Source organism: Saccopteryx leptura, chromosome 2 (assembly GCF_036850995.1).
Source record: "Saccopteryx leptura isolate mSacLep1 chromosome 2, mSacLep1_pri_phased_curated, whole genome shotgun sequence".
NCBI classification, from domain to species: domain Eukaryota; kingdom Metazoa; phylum Chordata; class Mammalia; order Chiroptera; family Emballonuridae; genus Saccopteryx; species Saccopteryx leptura.
Genome location: NC_089504.1, coordinates 7,566,085 through 7,589,293, shown reverse-complemented (window position 1 = coordinate 7,589,293; position 23,209 = coordinate 7,566,085). Strand labels below are relative to the sequence as shown.

Genomic DNA, 23,209 nt, shown 5'->3' with positions numbered 1-23,209 from the left:
GCCCTTCAGTAGCTGGGCCTTTCCAACAGCGGGCTTTCCCCCCGCCCCCTCCAGGCACGAAGGCAGTTCCAGTCCCAGCTGGCCGACCTGCAGCAGCTGCCTGACATCCTCAAGATCACGGAGGCTAAACTGGCAGAGTGTCAAGACCAGCTGCAGGGCTACGAGAGGAAGAACATCGACCTTACAGCCATCATATCCGATCTGCGCAGCCGGGTAAGGGACTGGCAGAAAGGGTCCCATGAACTGGTCCGAGCAGGGGCCCGCTTACCAAGATGAGCTGCACACCCCCCAAGGAAGGACCCCTTCCTTTTTCTTGCCTGCTGTTTCTGAAAGGAGTGAGCTATCATCAGTGCTGTAAAATAAAAGTCTGGTGTGCCAAATGCCTCGTGTTTGCACAGAGTGATTCTAGTTATAGGAGCCGTCCTCGCGGGCATTGGGCCGTCCTGTCACCCACTCCCAGTGCTCCAGGTCTCTGCCGCCCGCCCCTCCTTCTCCGCCTGCCGCCCTCAGCCAGCACCCACAGTCTCCCTGTCCTCGGGGCTCTTCCCTTCCCTTTTCTCTGGCTTCAGCTGCCTTTCCTCCTCTTAGCAGATTCATTGCCTGAGATTCTGTCCTGAAAGAGGGCTCCCCCTCGCCAGGAGCAGTCTGCCTCTGAGTTATTGGAGCCATGCCCACGGTGCCCAGGAAGTGACACACCTCGCATTTGCATGTGACCTTGGGCAGAGCCCTTGCCCTCTCTTGACTTGCTTCCTTGGAATAATAAAAGTAGCTACCATATTTTTTAGCACATGCCCTGTGCTCCATCATTCTATTCTTTGATTCTCCCAGGAGCGTGGTGAAGTGTATTATTTTCTCCATTTTACAGAGAGCAGCCCAGGGCATAGAGGGGAGAAGCAATTTTCTGAGGTCACAGAGCTGGTACTTAGTCAACCAGGACTGGAGACCAGCCAGCTGCCAAGTGCCCGAGCTCATGTGCTCAGTACTTACTCTTCAGTGACCTGCCTTCTCTTGAACCTGAACATTCTCAGGGCCTTTCAAGCCCGGATATCGGAGGCTTCTGTGTAAAGCATCCCTCTAGATAACTTCTCAAACTTGCCAGCCTGAAAGAATTGGTAGCTTTCCTATTGCCTTGCCTGCACTTGTCCCCAGTTAAGAATGAAATCAGCAGAACCAACAAACTAATGGGTAAGAAGCTCCCTGGTGTGTTGTGTGGGCCTGCCATCTGCTTCTGCCTTCTTATGTCTGCCCTGGATCCCAAGGAGGGACCCTCCTGATCAAGAAAACGTCTTTGTGGTTTTACAGGGTCGAACTGGGCTTCTCTTGGTGCGTGAAAGCCTCCAGCTTGGGAGTTGGGCCTAACCTGTCCCCACTGCCCTCTCTCCTCCAGGTCGTGCACTGAGACTTGGATGCCTGCCGAGGGCAGCGTGCCTCTTTCATGGGTGTGGATTACAGGTCACGGGGCGAAGGGAGGGCCATGCTGGAAAGTTCTTTCGTAAATCAGCTTGTGTTCCTGTCATTTTAGATCGAACATCAGGGGGACAAGCTGGAGATGGCGAGAGAGAAACACCAGGCTTCCCAGAAGGAAAATAAACAGCTGAGTCTGAAGGTGGATGAACTGGAGAGGTTAGAGGCACTTGGTCCCATCTCTGTCCTCTTCCTAGGACCTGGTGCTCTCGGCCACTTAGCTGCTTTGGGCTTAGTGTGCGGAAGTTTTTGAGGGACTCAGGCCCTGGAAGGTACTAGGCCGACCTCAGGAAAAGCTGCTTTCAACACAGTGGTAAGCATTGTGGGAGAGAGGAAGGTGGTCTCTGGCCATGGGGGCTGTTCCAGAGCAGCGTGCCCATCAGGCGCTGCACAGGCCCCACCCACCTGGCAGACTGTCCAAGCCGATCTGTAGGGCGTGTGCACTGCCAGGAGGGTGCTTCCTCCTCACTCTGCTCTGTGTTCCCGCTCATCCTGCCCGAGACCATCTGATCCTTCCCGAGGCAGTCAGAGGTGAAGACTGCAGCTTTAGGAATCAAGCCCTGACCTTGGGTTCCATTATTTAATCTGCTCAAACCTCTGATGACTAATCTTGAGAAAAAGGGGTCAAGGTAGGGAAAATAGTGTATCTCATGGGATTATTGTGAATCTTCAATGAGATTATCTTCAAAGAGCTTAGCACTTTACCTGGCATATAAAAATGTGCAGTATAGTTAGTGTGTAGTTGGTATTAACCCTATTTTTTAACTTATTTTAGCTTTTATTGATTTTTACAGAGAAATGGGGTGTAAAGAGGAACGAGAAGTATCAACTCATAGTTGCTTTACTTTAGTTGTTCCATTAATTGCTTGTCGTATGTGCCTTGACCGGGCAAGCCCAGGGCTTCGAACCAGTGATCTCAGCATTCCAGGTCGATGTGCTGCTATCCATTGCACCACCACAGGCCAGGAAGTATTGCCCCATTTAAATATGAGCAAACTGAGTTTGGGGAGAGGTTAAGTGACTTGTCCAAGGTCACATAGTTGGTACCTGGCAAAGCTGCAACTTAGCCCCCCTGGCTCTTCCTCCAGAGCTGCTGGCATCTGTAAAATGAGGGCTACAGCTTTTGATTCAGAGACGAGAGTCTGAGGTCCGAGGAGGCGGTGACTGTTCACACAGCTGACTGGTAGAAACTTGAACCGGTGGTCTGGGCTCCCCCTTTGCTCTGCTCTGCTGGCCTCAAATATGCAGCTGTGATCAGCAGGACTTGCAGAACCCTTCAATCAGAACCTGTTCCAGACATGCAGGGGGACTGCGCTTGCACATTGGGACGGTCCCTGCTGCCTCATGGCTGGTCACATGGGATACTAAGTGGCCCAGTGAAGTCCCATTGCCGAAGGAGGCAGCAGTGAACAGAAGAAGTTGGGGGCATGGGTTTTGATGACCAGCCTATCGGCTGTGCTGACATTGGGTCAATGACTTCACGTCTCTGAGGCTGAGTTTCTTCATCTGATAAGGGAACCCCCCTTTCCAAGCTGCCCATTGGTCGTACTACATGTGATGACATGCACACTTAGCATAGCCCATGGGCAGCCTTGGCTTGCTTTTCCCACTCTTCACGTGGTTCTCCAACCAGCTGCTCCAGTTGCAACTCCTTGCCACCTGGCTGCTCAGCAGATCTCTTTGGTTTATTCCAATGGCTCCTTGGAGAGTCCCTGCATGATGAGAGCCCTGGTCCAGGGGTGGCTGAGAGCCCCCTGGCAGCGGGGAACAGGACAGGAATGGGGATGAGCAGGATCTGATTGAGTGCTTCCACCTAGGAAACTGGAGGCGACCAGTGCCCAAAATATCGAGTTCCTCCAGGTGATTGCCAAGAGGGAGGAGGCAATCCACCAGGCCCAGCTGCGGCTGGAGGAGAAAACCCGGGAATGTGGGTCCCTGGCGAGGCAGCTGGAAAGCGCCATTGAAGATGCTAGGAGGCAGGTCAGTCTGAATTCCATTACTAACTAGCTCTGTGATTCTGGGCAAATTGCCTAACCTCTCTGAGCCTACTTTCCCATCTGAAAAATGAGCACGGAGTAGTACCTGCCTCATGAATTTACCATAAGGATCAAATGGGCAATTATTGTAAAGGACTTGACACTTAACTCATGATTGCTCATGTAATTGTTGCCTGCGTGGGACTCCGACAGGTTGGCACATCTTGGGTGATAACTCATGGTGTGTTGGGACAGGACAGGTAAGGTGTTTGCTGAGGTTGAGTTAGCTCCCGCTCTGGTGATGGTAAATATGGTCCATGAGACCCGACAGCGGGAATGGCCCAGCCTTCTGGCCAGGTGCTCCCCCATCAGGTAGGCAGCTCGACCTCTGTTCCTTCTGTGCAGGTGGAACAAACCAAGGAGCATGCAGTCTCCAAGGAACGAGCAGCCCAGAACAAAATCCTGGACCTTGAGACCCAGCTGAGCAGAACCAAATCGGAACTGAGCCAGCTGCGGCGGAGCCGTGACGACGTGAGTCAGGCCGGAAGAGAGGGAGTGGAGACGGGCTTCCTGGGGCCGGCAGGGCAGAGCAAGGTGTTTTTGTGTGTGTGTGTGTGTGTGTTTTTTTTTTGTTTGTTTTTACAGAGGCAGAGATAGACAGGGACAGACAGACAGGAACGGAGAGAGATGAGAAGCATCAATCATCAGTTTCTTGTTGCGCGTTGCGACTTCTTAGTTGTTCATTGATTGCTTTCTCACATGTGCCTTGACCGTGGGCCTTCAGCAGACCGAGTAACCCCCTGCTGGAGCCAGCAACCTTGGGTCCAAGCTGGTGAGCTCTTTGCTCAAGCCAGATGAGCCCGCGCTCAAGCTGGCGACCACGGGGTCTCGAACCTGGGTCCTTCCGCATCCCAGTCCGACGCTCTATCCACTGCGCCACCACCTGGTCAGGCGCAAGGTGTTTTTTGTTTTATGAACAGGACATGGTTTAATTTTTCTGTAATCATTTCCTCATCCCAGTAGGATATCCTAGACAGGTTTTTTTTTTAACTAATGACTTTGTTAAGATACCATTTACATACCATGGAATTCACTCATTTAAATTGTATAATTCAGCGGGTGTTAGTATATTCTGAGAGCTGAGCAATCATCGTGATCTAAGTTTAGGATATTTTCAGAAAGAGACCCTATACCCATTAGCAGTCATTCTCCTCTCCCCTCCCCATTGCCCCTGGCAACCGCTAATACAGCCTCTGTGTTGCTGTGGCCTTGTCTGTTGTGCCCATCTCGCTCTCTGGCCCCATGTGCTGTCTCTCCCCAGGCTGAGCGCCGCTACCACAGCCGGCTGCAGGACCTGAAGGACCGCCTGGAGCAGTCGGAGAGCACCAACCGCAGCATGCAGAACTACGTCCAGTTCCTCAAGTCATCCTATGCCAACGTGTTTGGGGACAGTCCTTACACCACCTACCTGACCAGCTCTCCCATCCGCTCCCGGTCTCCTCCTGCCTGAGGCCACCGGTCCTGGCCAGGAGGCCGGATTGATGCCACGGGAACTGACGAGTTGCCAAGCTGCACCTGGAAAGCCTGCGGGCTTTCCTCTCTTTTAGTGACGAAGTGTGTTCAGGATCTTATCCTTAGCTACTGGCTCCATCAAAGTCCCAATACAGCAGGGGGTTGAAGAAGCAGGAACTACTCAGCTCTCGCCTCTGCTAGAGCTGCCTGCGGGGAGTTAATTCCCTTGCCAGGCCTGAAATCTACTAGCGTGAGGGAATCAGGTTTTAACTCGCCATGACTGCTCATTCCTTTCCAAGAGAATGTTTCGACCGGACTTCTCCCTGCAGTTCCCTTGTAGCACTCTTTCCAGAAATTTTTTTCTTAAGTGTTCTCAGACCTGAACCAGCAGGAATTGTAAAGGTCCTCACCGCCCTTCCTGGGCTGGGAGTTCTCTTTCTTTCCCTTATTTCATAGGTGCGTGTTTTCCCCCGAGCCCGGGGGAAGCCTCCCACACCCGAGTTTCCCCGAGGCCACTTGCCCACATGCACTTCTCAGTAGACACTCAAGGGCTCGTGTCCAGTTGGCTTTTGGAAAGTGTAATCCCAAGATCATTGATTTTTGTTTCTCTTTGCCAAGTTTGTATCTATAGAATGCATTTATCCTTGAACTATTTGTGTTGTTTTACAAAAAGCTTTTATAATCAATATTTAAGACTTCATGATTGCCTTTATCCACCCCATCCCCACTTCTAAAAATGATTAAGTGAAATGCTGCGTGGGAACCAGTAAATATTTTTAAAGCTCTTGGTGCATGGAAGATTAGGCTTTTCCTTTCATTTTGGCCCAGATAGTTTCTTTTTTGTATGTTTTCCATGAGATAACTGAGGCATTGCTCGTTGTTGGGGTCAGATCACTTTAGCTCTTAGGAAAAAGAGGAGATGTATATATATTACTGTTAAAATGTTCATGGGTTTCTGAATGATATATTAGTTATTTTGGTTCTCTTCACATTTTTCTATATTTAAAAGAAAGAGGAACATTCTTTAGAGAACAAATTTGGTACTGGGTTGAACCTTAACCTTTTCATTTCCACTGGTATTGGCCTTCTGGGTGATCCAGTCTTGTCCTCTCTCAGCCACTCTAACCCAAGTCCAAAACTCCAGAGTATTCACCTATGCCCTCAAAGGCAGTGGGCCCCCACCAGGCATCTGGATTTTGTGACCAGAACTCCCCTCCCCCAAATTCTGGTGACATTTATAGTTTCCAGCCGTTCATTTTACCAAGGAAGTTCTGAAAAAAACAACTGCCAGCTACGTTGCCACAAAGTCAAACCTGTTTTCACACCCTTAACATAAGTGGACTTGAACTTTCAATACATGAAAGACCTTCCCAAGAAAGGACAGTTGAAGCCCTGGCAAAATAGCTCTGTTGGATAGAGCATTGTCCCAAAGCACATAAATATTGGTTTGATCCCCAGTCAGGGAACATACAGGGACAGATTGATGTTCCTCTCTCTCTCTCTCTCTCTCTCCCTGTCCTCTCTTGCTGAAATCAATAAATAAACATTAAAAAATATATATGGTTGGCAAACTTATACCAATGTGCATTACTATTTATATAAATCATTCTTATTTTAATAAATTAATGAACACCTCATTGTAGGGCACTGGGATTTATAATGCTGGTGTAGGAAACACCACTCTTAAGTCCATTGCTGGACTCTTCCAATAATGTTTTTCTTTGTCCAGAGAGTAAAAAAAAAAAAAAGAATATGAGAAATGTTTATATTGCTCCAAACTCCAGAGAGAAGCCTTCCTACCTCAAACTGCTCCCATAATATGGACAGAAGAAGAGCCCAAAGTTAAAGGGTCCTAATTAAAGCTGGTTGTAGGTGATGGTGAATCGCATTTTATTTATTTTTATTTATGTTTTTTAGCAAGAGGGAAGGGAGAGAGATGAGAAGCATCAGTTGGTAGTTGGGCATTTTAATTATTCATTGGCTACTTCTCATATGTAACCTGACCAAGGGGCTCCAGCCGAGCCAGTGACCCCTTCTCAAGCCAGCAACTTAGGTTCAAGCCAGCAACCTTAGGCTTCAACCCAGGGACCTTTGGGCTCAAGCCAGCGACCATGGGATCACTTCAATGCTCAATCCACATGGACAGACAGAAAGGAAGGGAAGGAGATGAGAAGCATCAATTCTTTGTTGTGGCACCTTAGTTGTTCAGTGATTGCTTTCTCATGTGCCTTGGGGGGGAGGCATAGCAGACAGAGTGACCCCTTGCTCAAGCCAGCGATCTTGGGTCCAAGCTGGTAAGCTCTGCTCACACCAGATGAGCCCACGCTCAAGCCAGCAACCTCAGGGTTTCGAACCCGGGGCTTCTGAGGCCCAGTTCGACGCTCTATCCACTGCGCCACCGCCTGGTCAGGCTCTACATTTTTTGACACTTATTTAGCCATCCATTGATAAACATCTGGGTTTCCACTTTTTGGCTGTTCTGAGTAATGCTATGAACATTCAAAAAGATTTTGTGGACGTCTATTTAATTTTTTCTGGGTGTATACTTAGGAAAATAGCTAGGTCAAATGGTAACTCTTTAACCTTTTTGAAACTATGCCAAACTGTCACCTTAGCTGCCCCATTTTTGAGCCCCTCCAGCAGTTTGGGGTGGTTCCAATTTCTTCACATCCTCATCAATACAATATTGCACTTTGTGCAACGACGGGGCTCCAAGCTTCAAAACTGCCTTGGTCTTAAACTCCCTGCAGAGCAGGAGCCTCAGGGTCCAAACCCTGCGAACAGGTGCGCCGCCGGCTGGGTTCCGCACCGGAAGTGGGGCGTGTAGCTTTCTGAGGCTGTTACACTGTGCAACCCGGTGCGCGCCCCGGAAGCGGAAACGAGAGCTCGCTTCCGGGCGGTTGGCTCAAGGATTTGTTTTTAAACGAGTAGCATCGCTGAAGAGTTGCTTCAGGCAGGGCCATGCCATCAGAGGGTCGCTGCTGGGAGACACTGCAGGCGCTGCGCAGTTCCGACAAAGGTCGCCTCTGCTACCACCGCGACTGGCTGCAGCGGGGCGAGGTGAGCAATGCTCCTGAGCGGGCTGTGGCCCTTTCGGCCGCTGCGCTGGAACCCGTGCGGCCTTTCTAACAACGCGCGTTTGTTTCTCGACTCCTGTGTGGGCATCATCCTTCTGTAGGCTTTCTGCCATCTCCAACCTATTCTGACCAATGGGGAAACTCCCCTCATTTCAGAGGTGCTCTTCGTTCAGAAGGTTTCACCGTTACCCCAGCCAGAGTAGGCGCCTCCGCCTGTGTTGTCAAAGCAACCCTGCTCACCTCGTGTGCAAGGAGAAAGAGATTTTGCAGTGAACGATTAATATAATTGTTGGGCAGATAAAATGTATTATGCTCACTTTGTTAAAGAGGCCGTTGCCCAGGTGATATTAATGTGTGTTGAGAATTGTTGTAGCCTGAGGCTTGGTTTTGGGATTAAGCCTGTCCCACCCTTTTTGGTGTGAGGTGGTACAATCCTATCATGCCTCAGAGAAGTGACTTTGTATTAGGGACTTCCCTACTTTGTATATTGGATTAGAGGTTGTGAAGCTACACTATAAAATGGAGGCAGAACGGGACTTGGCGCTTGGTTCCTGAGATTATCATTAGAAGAGAGAGCAGAGGAGAGCAGAGAAAGGCCACGTGGAGGAGGCCAGGAGAAGCAGCCAAGATGATGGAGTGCTGAGTGAGATGCCAGTTTGTGTAGAGTTTGTATTTGGGATAAGGAAGGAGATGGGGAACAGAGGAGAATAAGGCTGGTGAGCTAGAAACCTTTGATTCTAGGAAACTCGGATAAGTCAGTGGCTTTGTGAGCACTGAATGTGACTGGGTTTTGGAGCCCAGTGTGTATTTTTACTTGCCCGCCGGGTGCAAGCTAGGATTAAAGGCTATGGCCCACCAGTTTTTGGCTCCATGGTTTCTTTGCCGACTGTCCGAATCCAATGCGAACCTGCATGGACCAGGCTGCTCTGATGGTGGCTCTGGCCCTGGCTCCTGGCTTTACAATGATCTATTGCTGCAAGTGAAAAAAACCCCCACCAAATTCGTTTTTAAAAAGGTTTAGATGAAATTGGGCGGACCTGTAAAGTTTAATGGGGCATGATCACCGTATTTGCAAAGCCCTGTGCTAGAGTGCTGAAATGGGGGGCTGTAGAAACAGTTAAGGCGTAGCTCCTGTTCCCGAGTTGCTGGTAGTCTAGTTACTGTCCTGTCTCATCAGACTTATGTAAAATAATTCTAAAGTCTTTCCCTGTCGTTTCTGTCTTGTGACAGTTTGAAAGAATACATACTTTACATTCTATAGGATGAGTCCCAGCGTGAGTCTGTCTGGTGTATACTCAGGTTATGCATTTTTACCAGGAGTACCACAGAAATGTTGTGTTCTCAGTAAGTCACATCAGGAAGCACACACCACTGGTGTTGCTAACCTTGATCACCTGGTTACATTGGTATCTGCTAGATATCTCCCCTTAAAATTCATCATTGTTTCCTTCTTAACTAGTTAAGTGTTTTGTGGAGAGGTATTCCAAGATTACAACAATACGTATCCTTTTTCTCAACAGAACTCCACCTTTAGCATTCATTGATGATTTCTTCCTGAATCAGTCACCTCTGTGATGTAGCCAAATGGTTTTGGGTTTTGTTGTTGTTTTAGATGAGAGGAGGATAGATAGTGAGGCAGACTCTTACATGCACCTTGACTGGGATCCACCTTGCAACCCCATCTGGGGCAGATGCTTGAGTACCAAGCTATCCTAAGTGCCTGGGGCCATGCTCTAACCAATTGAGCCACTGGTTGCAGGAGGGGAAGAGGGAGAGAAGCGGTAGGGGAAAGAGAAGCAGATGGTCACTTCTACTATGTGCCCTGACTGGAATCGAACCTGGGACGTCCATATGCTGGGCCAACACTCCACCCACTGAACCACCCAGCCAGGGCCCAAATGGTGTTCTTTGATGCCCACCATTCTTTCTATATTGGTTAATTGGCATTCTACCATAAGGGAGGACTTTCTTGTCTCCCTACTTAATTATTTATATCAGTATAGATTTATGGGTTATTTAAAAGAATTTTTTTTAATTTATTCATTTTAGAGAGGAGAGAGAGAGAGAGAAAGGGGGGAGGAACAGGAAGCTTCAACTCCCATATGTGCCTTAGACCAGACAAGTACAGGGTTGAACTGGCGACCTCAGCATTTCCAGGTCGATGCTTTATCTGCTGCACCACCACAGGTCAGGCTTGGGTTATTTTATTTATTTATTTATTTATTTATTTTTTTTTGTATTTTTCTGAGGCTGGAAACGGGAGAGACAGTCAGACAAACTCTCGCATGCGCCCGACTGGGATCCAACCGGCACGCCCACCAGGGGGCGATGCTCTGCCCCTCCGGGGCGTTGCTCTGCCGCGACCAGAGCTACTCTAGCGCCTGGGCAGAGGCCAAGGAGCCATCCCCAGCGCCCGGGCCATCTTTGTTCCATGGAGCCTCGCTGCTGGAGGGAAAGAGAGAGACAGAGAGGAAGGAGAGGGGGAGGGGTGGAGAAGCAGATGGGCGCTTCTCCTGTGTGCCCTGGCCAGGAATCGAACCCGGGACTTCTGCATGCCAGGCCGACACTCTACCACTGAGCCAACCGGCCAGGGCCAGGCTTGGGTTATTTTATTCAATGAGTTATAATCCATTGCTTGGAACTTTATGTATATGTATTTTCATTTTGTGGGAAGTATATCTTTAGGATAAACTTCTAGAAGTGGGATTGCTGGATCAAAAAGTAACCACAGATGGCCTGACCAGACGATGGTGCAGTGGGTATTGCATACACCTGGGATGCTGAGGACCCAGGTTTGAAACCCCGGAGGTCACTGGCTTGAGCATGAGCTCATTTGGCTTGAGTGTAGGCTTGCCGGCTTGAGCGTGGGATCATAGACATAACCCCAAGGTTGCTGGCTTGAGCCTAAAAGTTTGCTGGCTTAAGCAAGGAGGCACTGGCTTGGCTGGAGCCCCCTGGTCAAGGCACATATGAGAAAGCAATCAGTGAGCAACTAAGATGCTGCAACTATGAGAGGATGCTTCTCATCTCTCTTCCTCTCCCCTTTCCTCAAAAAAAAAAAAAAAAATGTAATTGTAGACTTACTGTATTCTCGTTATTTTCACTTAAAACTGAATCTTCAGATGTTATTACATAGTATTAACAATCAGGTTTTTTGGTTTTTTTTTTTTGTATTTTTCTGAAGCTGGAAACGGGGAGGCAGTCAGACAGTCTCCCGCATGTGCCCGACCGGGATCCACCCGGCATGCCCACCAGGGGTGATGCTCTGCCCATCTGGGGCGTTGTTCTGTCGCGACCAGAGCCACTCTAGCGCCTGGGGCAGAGGCCAAGGAGCCATCCCCAGTGCCCGGGCCATCTTTTGCTCCAATGGAGCCTCGTCTGTGGGAGGGGAAGAGAGAGAGACAGAGAGGAAGGAGAGGGGGAGGGGTGGAAAGGCAGATGGGTGCCTCTCCTGTGTGCCCTGGCCGGGAATCGAACCTGGGACTTCCGCACGCCAGGCCGACGCTCTACCACTGAGCCAACCGGCCAGGGCCCCAATCAGTATTTTAATGACTTGTGTTTCACTGTGTATACTATAATATTCTTTGGAATTCTTGTGGGGTTTTTTGTTCCAGCTTTTTAGATCACTTTTACATACGCTTTAATGACCGTCTTTGTGCATTGTTCCTATTTCTATAATTAGGGTTATTTAGTCTGATACTATAAAAGCACAATAGTCAGGGTCATTATTACAAAACTACTTTCTTGCCTGACCTGTGGTGGTGCAGTGGATAAAGCGTCGACCTGAAACACTGAGGTTGCTTGTGTGTAAACCCTGAGGTTGCCTGTGTGTAAACCCTGGGCTTGCCTGGTCAAGGCACATTGGAGTTGATGCTTCCTTCCTGCTCCTCCCCCTTGTCTCTCTTTCTCTCTCCCCTCTGTAAAATGAATAATTAAAAATTCGTTCTCTTCATCGCTGATTATTAATACAATTATTTTTGGTCTTTGCTATGCATGTATGTAAGTTATGGATATATGTATGTGTTCCTTCTTAGATTTTCAGTAAGGCATGTAGTAGCTTATCTTTGATTGCTTAAATCAGTTGACATGCAAGTTGAGCTTAACCTCTTCTTCTCTCTAGGATATTTTAGAAGAATGTACATCTGTTCCCAAGTTATCTTCTTACTCTGGATGGGTGATAGATCATATCCTACCCCCTAAACAAGAGAACCTCTCTTCCTCTGAGACTTCAATATCCTCTAGATCTACTTCAGGCCTAGACCAACCTTCATCTGTTCCCAAATCTCCCATCGAAAGCCTTGCCCTCTCACCAGCCTCCCCAGGAATACCAGCAACACCAGATGGAACCACGGTAAGGTTTTTAATCATCTGAAGACAACAGACAAGGACGGTTTCAAAGTTGAATTGTGTAACGTTGTCATATGACAGTGACTTTACCCTGGAGAAAGTAACAGTTGTTTCTTGTAGCTGTTTGTAGTGACAGTGTTGATCATATCACCCAGGGAAATTCCTCTCTTCTTTGTACCAAGGATAGTAATTCATGTTATGAGCAATTGGATTGTTATTGACATGAACCATGCATCTTTTTAACTGGTAAGGTTCCCTTTTATGGGCTGGCTGTTTCAGACGTAGAGTAAAATATATACTACTTAAAATGTACGTATTTTACTTATCATTGGTTCTGCATGAGGTTTTACCATGTTTTTCCCTCTGTTTTGTCCCTGCCTTTGTTTCTCTCACTTAAAAATATAAATTGTTACTGGTGGTTGGTGGTGGTCTTTTTTTTTAGTGGTATATGTTCAGACTACTTTGTGTGTATACAGTAGTCCCCCCTTATCTGAGGTTCTGCTTTCTGTGGTTTCAGTTACCTGCATTCAGCCTCAGTTCGAAAATATTAAATGGGGAAAAGTCCAGAAATAAATAATTCATATGTTCTAAATTACACACCATTCTGAGTGATGTACTGAAATCTTGTACCATCTTGATCTGTCCTTCCTGGGTCATGAGTCATCCCTTTGTCCAGCATGTCCGTGCTGAGTATGCTGCCAGCCCGTTAGTCACTTAGTAGCCATTTAAGTAAAATAGAGTTACTTGAACATAAGCACTGCAATACTGTGACAGTAGATCTGACCCAAGATGGCTACATCTGAGTACTGACTAAACCATTAGGACTGACAAGCAGCGCTCCCATATTTTTCAAAACATCTCTACCTCACAAATTAACTGGCCATCCAGGGAGCACATAAGGCTTAAAAAATCCAGAATGAGCCCTGGCCGGTTGGCTTAGCGGTAGAGCGTCGGCCTAGCGTGCGGAGGACCCGGGTTCGATTCCCGGCTAGGGCACACAGGAGAAGCGCCCATTTGCTTCTCCACCCCTCCGCCGCGCCTTCCTCTCTGTCTCTCTCTTCCCCTCCCACAGCCAAGGCTCCATTGGAGCAAAGATGGCCCGGGCGCTGGGGATGGCTCTGTGGCCTCTGCCCCAGGTGCTAGAGTGGCTCTGGTCGCAACATGGCGACGCCCAGGATGGGCAGAGCATCGCCCCCTGGTGGGCAGAGCGTGGCCCCATGGTGGGCATGCCGGGTGGATCCCGGTCGGGCGCATGCGGGAGTCTGTCTGACTGTCTCTCCCTGTTTTCAGCTTCAGAAAAATGAAAAAAAAAAAAAAAAAAAAAAAATCCAGAATGACCTTCTTAATCTTCCCAATGTAGAAAACTACAACTTTGTTGAGGGGATTTATTCTGCCCTATACCTTGTAATTCTGTGGCTGCTGCCTGAGTGGGCCAGAAAAGAGGCCAGTGTAGCTTAGCAATAACAGATACATCAGCTCCAGTATCTAAAAGTCCTTTAAATTTATACTCATATATTGTTAGTTCCATTTCAGGGCGTTCCTGACCTATTTTTTTAAAATCCAATTGGCAAAATCAGAGGAGCCAAATCACCAATTTGCTTGGGGCCCCTTTTGCAGGATGTGGCCTGAGAAGCAGAATTAGCATCCTTATACTATTCTTCTAACTGCCTGAATTAGCCGTGAGACACATTATTTATTTTTTTTTATTAATTTCGATGGGGTGACATTGATAACATTGTCTTCCATCACCTTCTAACTGGCTTTCTTTGTGCCCCCCCCTCCCCCAAACCCCTCCCTCTCTTCCCCCCCACCCTGTAACCCCAACACTGTTGTCCATGTCTCTGAGTCTCATTTTTATGTCTCACCTATGTATGGAATCATATAGTTCTTAGTTTTTTCTGATTTACTTATTTCGCTCAGTATAATGTTACCAAGGTCCATCCATGTTGTTGTAAAAGATCCGATGTCATCATTTCTTATGGCTGAGTAGTATTCCATAGTGTGTGTGTGTGTGTGTGTGTGTGTGTGTGTGTGTGTGTACCAAAGCTTTTTGATCCACTCGTCCTCTGATGGACACTTGGGCTGTTTCCAGATCTTTGCTATTGTGAACAATGCTGCCATAAACATGGGGGTGCATTTCTCCTTTTCAAACAGTGCTATGGTGTTCTTGGGGTATATTCCTAACAGTGGTATAACTGGGTCAAAAGGCATTTCAATTTTTAATTTCTTGAGGAATCTCCATACTGTTTTCCACAGTGGCTGCACCAGTCTGCATTCCCACCAGCAGTGCAGGAGGGTTCCCTTTTCTCCACATCCTCGCCAGCACTTATTCTGTGTTGTTTTATTGATGAGCGCGAATTGTTTCTTTTTTTAATTTTACAATAAATGCTCAGATAACTGCATCAAAAATAAAAGGGCATGAGCATTAAAAAGTTGTGGGTTTTAGCCTGACCTGTGGTGGCGCAGTGGATAAAGCATCGACCTGGAAATGCTGAGGTCGCCGGTTCGAAACCCTGGGCTTGCCTGGTCAAGGCACATATGGGAGTTGATGCTTCCAGCTCCTCTCCCCCTTCTCTCTCTCTGTCTCTCCTCTCTCTCTCTCTCTCTCTCTCTCTCTCTCTGGCTCTCTCTCTCTCTCTCTGTCTCTCCCTCTCCTTTCTAAAAAAATGAATAAATAAATAAAAAATTAAAAAAAAAAAAAAGTTGTGGGTTTTTTTTTAAGATTTTACTTACTGATTTTAAAGAGAGAGAAAGGCAGAGAGAGAAAGGCAGGGGTGGGTGGGGGGAGAAGCAGGAAGCATCAGCTCGTAGTTGCTTATTGTATGTGCCTTGACCAGAACAAGCCTGGGGTTTGGAACCAGCAACCTCAGCATTCTAGGTCAACATACTATCGATTGCACCACCACAGGTCAGGCTGAACATTAAAAAGTTTTTTAATCTTACCCTGGCCAGTTAGCTCAGTCGGTTAGAGCATCGTCCCTAGATGTCAAGGTTGCGGGTTTGATCCCAGGTCAGGGCACATACTGGAAGCAATCAATAAATGCATAACTGAGAGGAACAACAAATGCTTCTCTCTCTTTCTTTCTCACCCTTTTTCCCTCCCTCCCTCTCTGCCTCTTTCTGTCTCTCCAAAATCAATCAATAAAATTTTTTTTTTAAGTTTTTAAATCTTATTGTTAGATTATGGCACAATATAAATAACATAAAGTTTACCATTTAACCATCTTTAAGTGTACAGTTCAGTGGCATTAGGTAATCGTCACGACTCCTCATCTCCAGAACTTTTTTGTTATCCCAGACTAAAGTGCTGTACTCCTTATTCCCCGCCACCTCGTTCTGGGCAACCCCATTCCACTTTCTGTTTCTATAAATTTGACCGTTCTTGGTGGCCATATAAGTGGTGTCATATAATATTTGTCCTTTTGTGAGTGGCTTATTTCACTTAGTATAATGTTCTCAGGTTTCATCTGTGTTGTAGCAGTTGTCAGAATTTCCTTCCTTGGTGGCTGAATAACATCCCATTGTATGTGTATACCACGTTTGTTTATACATTCATCTGTCACTACTTCTAATTTGTTTTTGTGTTGTTGTTATTTATAAGTAGTGATGTGGTTTGTGTCTGGAAGGGACAACACCAACTATACCATCTTAAAAGCTTAATTTTTCAATTTTCTGTCTATACAGGGCAAACATGAGTCCCAGCCTACAGAACCTATGGTCCTTCAGTCCTCCAGGGGCATCAGAGTCGAAGGCTGCATCCGAATGTATGAGCTGGTGCACAGAATGAAAGGAACAGTAAGTAAGCCATGAAGCAAGGCAGGCCTGATCGTAGGGAGCCACATTTGGAGGCAGTTCTTTAGGGTTTATGAATGTCCACTGTATACCAGTCACCATGCCTGACTTACTATTATTAGCAGCTCCTGATTCATTTCTGGAGGTAGTATTATGTAGCAGTCAAGAGTAAGCTCTCTGAAGTCAAACCTGGTTTCAAATACTCACTCTTCTATTTTACATGTAACGTTAGCAAAATTATGTAGACTTTCTTGGCTTCCATTTACTTCTCCAAGATTTGAAGGTGATCTGGGTTGTCAGATAAGATTAAACTGAGAAGATAGACCTTAACAGCGCTTGACAAAAGAACAGCACTGGTTTAATTAATTTATTTGGCTTTGTGTGTGTGTGTGTGTGTGTGTGTGTGTGTGTGTGTGTATTTTTCTGAAGCTGGAAACGGGGAGGCAGTCAGACAGACTCCTGCATGCGCCTGACAGGGATCCACCCGGCATGCCCACCAGGGGGCGTCGCTCTGTTGCAGCCAGAGCCATTCTAGCGCCTGAGGCAGAGGCCACGAAGCCACCCCAGTACCCGGGCCATCTTTGCTCCAATGGAGCCTTGGCTGCGGAGGGGAAGAGAGAGACAGAGAGGAAGGAGAGGGGGAGGGGTGGAGAAGCAGATGGGCGCTTCTCCTGTGTGCCCTGGCCCGGAATCGAACCCGGGACTTCCTCATGCCAGGCCGACGCTCTACCACTGAGCCAACCAGCCAGGGCCTATTTGGCTTTTATTTAAAAAAAAAAACAACAACAAGCCTGACCAGATGGTGGCGCAGTGGATAGAGCGTCGGACTGGGATGTGAAAGGACCCAGGTTTGAGACCCTGAGGTCGCCAGCTTGAGCGCAGGCTCATCTGGTTTGAGCAAAGCTCACCAGCTTGGACCAAAGGTCGCTGGCTCGAGCAAGGGGTTACTCCAGGGGTCTCAAACTCAACTCAGCATGTGGGCCGCAGAGCAAGATCACAGCCGTTCGGCGGGCCGCACTAGGTCTACAAAAGGCAACTGTTATGCAACACTTTTTTTTTTTTTTTTCCCCTGAAGCTGGAAACGGGGAGAGACAGTCAGACAGACTCCCGCATGCACCCGACCGGCACGCCCACCAGGGACGACGCTCTGCCCCTCCAGGGCGTCGCTCTGCCACTACCAGAGCCACTCTAGCACCTGGGGCAGAGGCCAAGGAGCCATCCCCAGCGCCCAGGCCATCTTTGCTCCAATGGAGCCTTGGCTGTGGGAGGGGAAGAGAGAGAGAGGAAGGACGGGGGGGTGGGGGGGTGGAGAAGCAAATGGGCACTTCTCCTAAGTGCCCTGGCTAGGAATCAAACCTGGGTCCCCCGCACGCCAGACCGATGCTCTACTGCTGAGCCAACTGGCCAGGGCCACGCAACACTTTTCTCACTGCAGTTGAAAACAAAAAAAAATAAGTACAATAAGCACAATCGTACATGCAGTTTACTCAGTGTCACAAAACGACCAGAAACTGTAGTTTACATCACAACTGCTGTTAACTAAGCTAATATCTAGCTAGGATGCTAGAGAAATGAAAAATACAAGTAGGCCCCTAGGCTTACTTAATTTTATCCAAAATATTTTGAACTTCGTGGATTAGTCTGCGGGCTGCACAAAATTGTTCGGCTGGCCGCAAGTTTGAGACCCCTGGGTTACTCGGTCTGCTGAAGGCCCGCAGTCAAGGCACATATGAGAAAACAATCAATGAATAACTAAGGTGTCACAACGAAAAACTGAAGGTTGATGCTTCTCATCTCTCTCCGTTCTTGTCTGTCTGTTCCTATCTATCCCTCTCCCTGGCTCTCTCTCTGTCTCTGTAAAAAAACAACAACTCAAAAACAATAACAATGATTTAAAAAAATTTTTAAAGAGTACATTAGTTTATAAATGGAAAATTTTGGGGGATTTACTGTCATTCATTTATTCACTGAATAAACAAATATTTACTAAGCACTTATATGAGATGCTGCTCTTGGTCTAGATGAAGCAGTGGACAGAGTAGACACAAATCCATGTCCTTATAGAGCTTACATGCTGGACAGGCAAACGAGAAATAACTAAAGTGTGGTTAGAAGACTTTCTGAGTGAAAGAACGCTCATTAAAACATTCACTTTGAAAAAAAAAACCATTCACTTTGGCACTGAAAAAGAGATGGTGGTTGCTTAGACTAGGGTGGTAGCAGCGGAGATGGAGGGAGAGAGAGAGACTATGAATGAGTGTGTCTCTTCTCTCTGAGGGTTTTCCCTGCTCTGGCATCTTCCATGGACTTTCCATCTTCCAGAATTATGTGGAAACTTTTTCCTTGCTGATAATTTTTAAAATTTTATTCATCTTAGAGAGGAGAGAGAAAGGGAGAGAGAGAGAGACAGAGAGGGAGAGAGAGAGAAGAGAGAGACAGAGAGAGAAGGTGGGGAGGAGCTGGAAGCATCAACTCCCATATGTGCCTTGACCAGGCAAGCCCAGGGTTTCGAACCGGCAACCTCAGCATTTCCAGGTTGACGCTTTATCCACTGCACCACCACAGGTCAGGCCCTTGCTGATAATTTTTATGTGCTGTTGTTGAATCTTTTTTAAAAAAATTTATTTAGCCTGACCAGGCGGTGGTGCAGTGGATAGAGCGTCGGACTGGGATGCGAAAGGACCTAGATTCGAGACCCCGAGGTCGCCAGCTTGAGCGCAGGCTCATCTGGTTTGAGCAAAGCTCACCAGCTTGGACCCAAGGTCGCTGGCTCGAGCAAGGGGTTACTCGGTTTGCTGAAGGCCCACGGTCAAGGCACATATGAGAAAGCAATCGATGAACAACTAAGGTGTCGCAATGCGCAATTAAAAACTAGTGATTGAGCCTGACCTGTGGTGGTGCAGTGGATAAAGCGTTGACCTGGAACGCTGAGGTTGCCGGTTCGAAACCCTGCACTTGTCTGGTTAAGGCACATGTGGAAATCGATACTTCCTGCTCCTCCCCCCTTTCTCTCTCTCCCTCTCTCTCTCTCTCTCTCTCTCTCAAATGAATAAATAAAAAACAAAACATTTTAAAAAAACAAACAAAAAAAACTAGTGATTGATGCTTCTCATCTCTCTGTTCCTGTCTGTCTGTCCCTGTCTATCCCTCTCTCTGACTCTCTCTCTCTGTTAAAAAGAAAAATAAATAAATAAATAAATAAATGTTATAAAAAATTATTTAGGCCCTGGCCGGTTGGCTCAGTGGTAGAGCGTTGGCCTGGCGTGCAGGAGTTCCAGGTTAGATTCCCGGCCAGGGTACACAGGAAAAGCGCCCATCTGTTTCTCCACCCCTCCCCCTCTCCTTCCTCTCTGTTTCTCTCTTCCCCTCCCGCAGCCAAGGCTCCACTGGAGCAAAGTTTGCCCGGGCGCTGAGGATGGCTCTGTGGCCTCTGCCTCAGGCGCTAGAATGGCTCTGATTGCGGCAGAGCGACTCTCCAGATGGGCAGAGCATCGCCCCCTGGTGGGCATGCCGGGTGGATCCCAGTTGGGCGCATGCGGGAGTCTGTCTGTCTGACAGCCTCCTCGTTTCCGGCTTCAGAAAAATACAAAAAAAAAATTATTTAGAAATTAAATGTAATGGGTTGACATTGATTAATAATAGTACGTAGGTGAGCCTGACCAGGCGGTGGTGCAGTGGATAGAGTATTGAACTGGAACGCAGAGGACCCAGGTTTGAAACCTTAAGGTCACCGACTTGAGCGCGGGCTCATCTGGCTTGAGCACAGGCTCAACAGATCAAGCGTGGAGTCTCTGGTTTGAGCATGGGATCATAAACATGACCCTATAGTCACTGGCTTGAGCCCAAACATCACTGGCTTGATGCCTAAGGTTGCTAGCTTGAGCAAGGGGTCACTCATTCTTCTGTAGCCACCTGGTCAAGGCACATGAGAAAGCAATCGATGAACAACTAAGGAGCCGCAACGAAGAACTGATGCTTCTCATCTCTCTCCCTTCCTCTCTGTCTGTCCCTATCTGTTTCTCTCTCTGTCTCTGTCACCAAAAAAAAAAAAAGAGTACATAGGTGTCAGGTAAACATTTTTCTAGCATTTGAACTGTTGATTGTGTTGTATGCCCATCACCTGAAGTCAAATTAGTTTTTTTTTCCCTTCCCAACTCTTAAGCGGAATCCCAGAGGAGAGGAGGGGATATATATATATCTATGCTTGTGTTAAATTTGCCTTCTTGTACTGGAAGCTTTAAAATAACTTTTAAAATAGAGTAATATAATGTGTTAACAATATATTTCAGCACACCTCCATGCCAGAATACCTAGCATCTCATCAGCTCATCCTCGTAAAGGCTGCCACGTTTTCTCTAGAATGGCCTACTATCATGTGATTACTCTTTCCCCGGTTAATTTAAATTGTTTTAAGTTTATTGCCATAGTTAGCAGGGCTGTCATGAGCATCCTTGGACATATATCTTTGCACACATTTGAAAGTATTTCTGCAGGACAAATTTGTAAAATGGAAATAGTGTCAAAGGATATATACATACATATATTTCAAATTTTGATAGTGTAAATGTCAAATTGTTCTTAAGAGTCATATGAGAGGCCTGACCTGTGGTGGCGCAGTGGATAAAGCGTCGACCTGGAAATGCTGAGGTCGCTGGTTTGAAACCCTGGGCTTGCCTGGTCAAGGCACATATGGGAGTTGATGCTTCCAGCTCCTCCCCCTGTCTCTCTCCCTCTCTCTCTCCTCTCTAAAATGAATAAAAAAATTTAACAAAAAAATTTTTGCCTGACCTGTGGTGGCGCAGTGGATAAAGCGTCGACCTGGAAATACTGAGGTCGCCGGTTCGAAACCCTAGGCTTGCCTGGTCAAGGCACATATGGGAGTTGATGCTTCCAGCTCCTCCCCCCCTTCTCCCTCTCTCTCTCTCCCTCTGTCTCTCCCTCTCCTCTCTAAAATGAATAAAAAAAAAAAAAAAAAGAGTCATATGAGAGGCTTGACCAGGCAGTGGCGCGGTGGATAGAGCATCAGACTGGGATGCGGAAGACCCAGGTTCGAGACCCCGAGGTCGCCAGCTTGAGCACGGGCTCATCTGGTTTGAGCAAAAGCTCACCAGCTTGGACCCAAGGTCACTGGCTCGAGCAAGGGGTTACTTGGTCTGCTGTAGCCCCACAGTCAAGGCACATATGAGAAAGCAATCAATGAACAACTAAGGTATCGCAACGAAAAACTGATGATTGATGCTTCTCATCTCTCTTCGTTCCTGTCTGTCTATTCCTCTCTCTATCTCTGTAAAAAAAAAAAAAGTCATATGAGAGAACTCTCTTGAACAGTAAATGAAATACCTGATGCCCTTAGGTGTAATGGAAAGGGACCTTCCTAAGTGGAGGTGGGAGAAGAAAATCTAGGCAGAGATGATGACATGAGGGGAGGAGTGAGATAGAAATGTGCACAGCAAGTGTATAGAATTGGAATAAGGATTTTGGTAGATTACTCTGAAATCCTTGTAAGAATGAATACACATGATGGAAATTTAAAAGTTTCAAATAGCAGGACTACTTGTTACTATTTTAATGAATACATATCCCTTCCCAGCTTATGCTGGAGTGACATAAACCTCATGGGGCAAATTGGAAGAGCTTTCTAAAACCGCTGAGTTTAAAGATCAAGCCAAAGAAGATAGGTGACTGAGCAGAGGTTCTTAGAAGTATGCGGGTGATTTCATGCCCTTGGGTATCTCTGTCGGAGTTAAGGACTGGCGGGAAGGGACCCCGCAGGGGTAGGTGAGTGAGCTGGTCGTGGAGAATGATTTCATGACCTTGGGTATCTCTGACGGAGTTAAGGACAGGCGGGAAGGGACCCCGCAGGGGTAGGTGAGTGAGCTGGTCGTGGAGAATGATTTCATGCCCTTGGGTATCTCTGACGGAGTTAAGGACTGGTGGGAAGGGACCCCGCAGGGGTAGGTGAGTGAGCTGGTCATGGAGAATGATTTCATGCCCTTGGGTATCTCTGTCGGAGTTAAGGACTGGTGGGAAGGGACCCCTCAGGGGTAGGTGAGTGAGCTGGTCGTGGAGAATGATTTCATGCCCTTGGGTATCTCTGACGGAGTTAAGGACTGGTGGGAAGGGACCCCACAGGGGTAGGTGAGTGAGCTGGTAATTGAGCTCTGGAAAGTAGGTGCTAACTCTTTTCAGGAGGGCCTGAGGCAGTGGCAGGAGGAGCAGGAGAGAATGGTGCGAGCCCTCTCTGAGATGGCATCAGAACAGCTGAAGCGGTTTGATGAACGGAAGGAACTGAAGCATCATAAAGAATTCCAGGACTTGCGGGAAATGATGGAGAAGAGGTGAGTCTCCTTGAATTATAACTGGAAATGTAGGGATGGTCAGCTGGAACTCTTTCCCAACAGGAAGCCCAAAGGGAAGAGTTGAACTTCTCAGTTGTTTTTTTTTTTTAAAGCAGCAAGAGAGAGAGAGACAGAGACCTAGACAGGGAGAGAGATGAGAAGCATCAATTCTTCACTGTGGCACCTTAGTTGTTCATTGATTGCTTTCTCATATGTGCCTTGACCTGGGGGCTACAGCAGAGCAAGTGACCCCTTGCTCAAGCCAGTGACCTTGGGCTTCAAGCCAGTGACCATGGATCATGTTGATAATCTCATGCTTAGCAACTCTGCAATCAAGCTGATGACTTTGGGATTTTAAACCTGGGACCTCAGCATCCTGGGTCAATTTTCTCTCTATTGAGCCACCATCAGTCAGGCTCTTCTGAGATCTTAAGTATCAAAATAAAATAAAGAAGCTTATCATCCAGAAGAATGACCAACTCCTGAAGGACGACCAGTGTCTCCCAAAGAAAGGGAAGCTTTCGGGAAGGAGAAAGCAGTTTTAGGAAGTGTCCTCACTGACTCTCCGCGCATTTCCCATCCAGCTCCAGAGAAGCCCTGGGGCAGCAGGAGAAGCTGAAGGCTGAGCATCGGCACAGAGCGAAGGTCAGAGCCTGGGCGAGTCCGTGGGGGGTGTCAGTGCCTGGCGGTCCCCTGCGCAAGC

At 47.5% G+C, this 23,209-nt stretch overlaps 2 protein-coding genes across 19 annotated transcripts in view; both read left to right on the top strand.

Annotated features, from left to right (window-relative positions):
- Window positions 1-6,464, top strand: part of ODF2 (outer dense fiber of sperm tails 2) — a 39,646-nt gene extending 33,182 nt beyond the window's left edge. For 13 of the 18 annotated variants that reach the window (XM_066366982.1, XM_066366978.1, XM_066366983.1 and 10 more), the window contains 5 exons: window positions 55-213; window positions 1,523-1,623; window positions 3,282-3,444; window positions 3,846-3,971; window positions 4,762-6,463. In XM_066366982.1, coding sequence (XP_066223079.1) covers window positions 55-213; window positions 1,523-1,623; window positions 3,282-3,444; window positions 3,846-3,971; window positions 4,762-4,950 — 738 coding nt within the window. In that variant the 3' untranslated portion in view covers window positions 4,951-6,463. Of the gene's footprint in view, window positions 1-54; window positions 705-1,522; window positions 1,624-3,281; window positions 3,445-3,845; window positions 3,972-4,761 lie in introns of those variants that run through there. The other 5 variants (XM_066366969.1, XM_066366968.1, XM_066366971.1 and 2 more) reach the window with 2 other exon arrangements.
- Window positions 6,465-7,837: 1,373 nt separating this feature from the next.
- Window positions 7,838-23,209, top strand: part of GLE1 (GLE1 RNA export mediator) — a 32,456-nt gene continuing 17,084 nt past the window's right edge. The window contains exons 1-5 of the mRNA XM_066366987.1: window positions 7,838-8,012; window positions 12,150-12,380; window positions 16,061-16,171; window positions 22,358-22,506; window positions 23,091-23,151. Of these exons, the coding sequence (XP_066223084.1) occupies window positions 7,914-8,012; window positions 12,150-12,380; window positions 16,061-16,171; window positions 22,358-22,506; window positions 23,091-23,151 (651 nt within the window). The 5' untranslated portion in view covers window positions 7,838-7,913. The remainder of the gene's footprint in view (window positions 8,013-12,149; window positions 12,381-16,060; window positions 16,172-22,357; window positions 22,507-23,090; window positions 23,152-23,209) is intronic.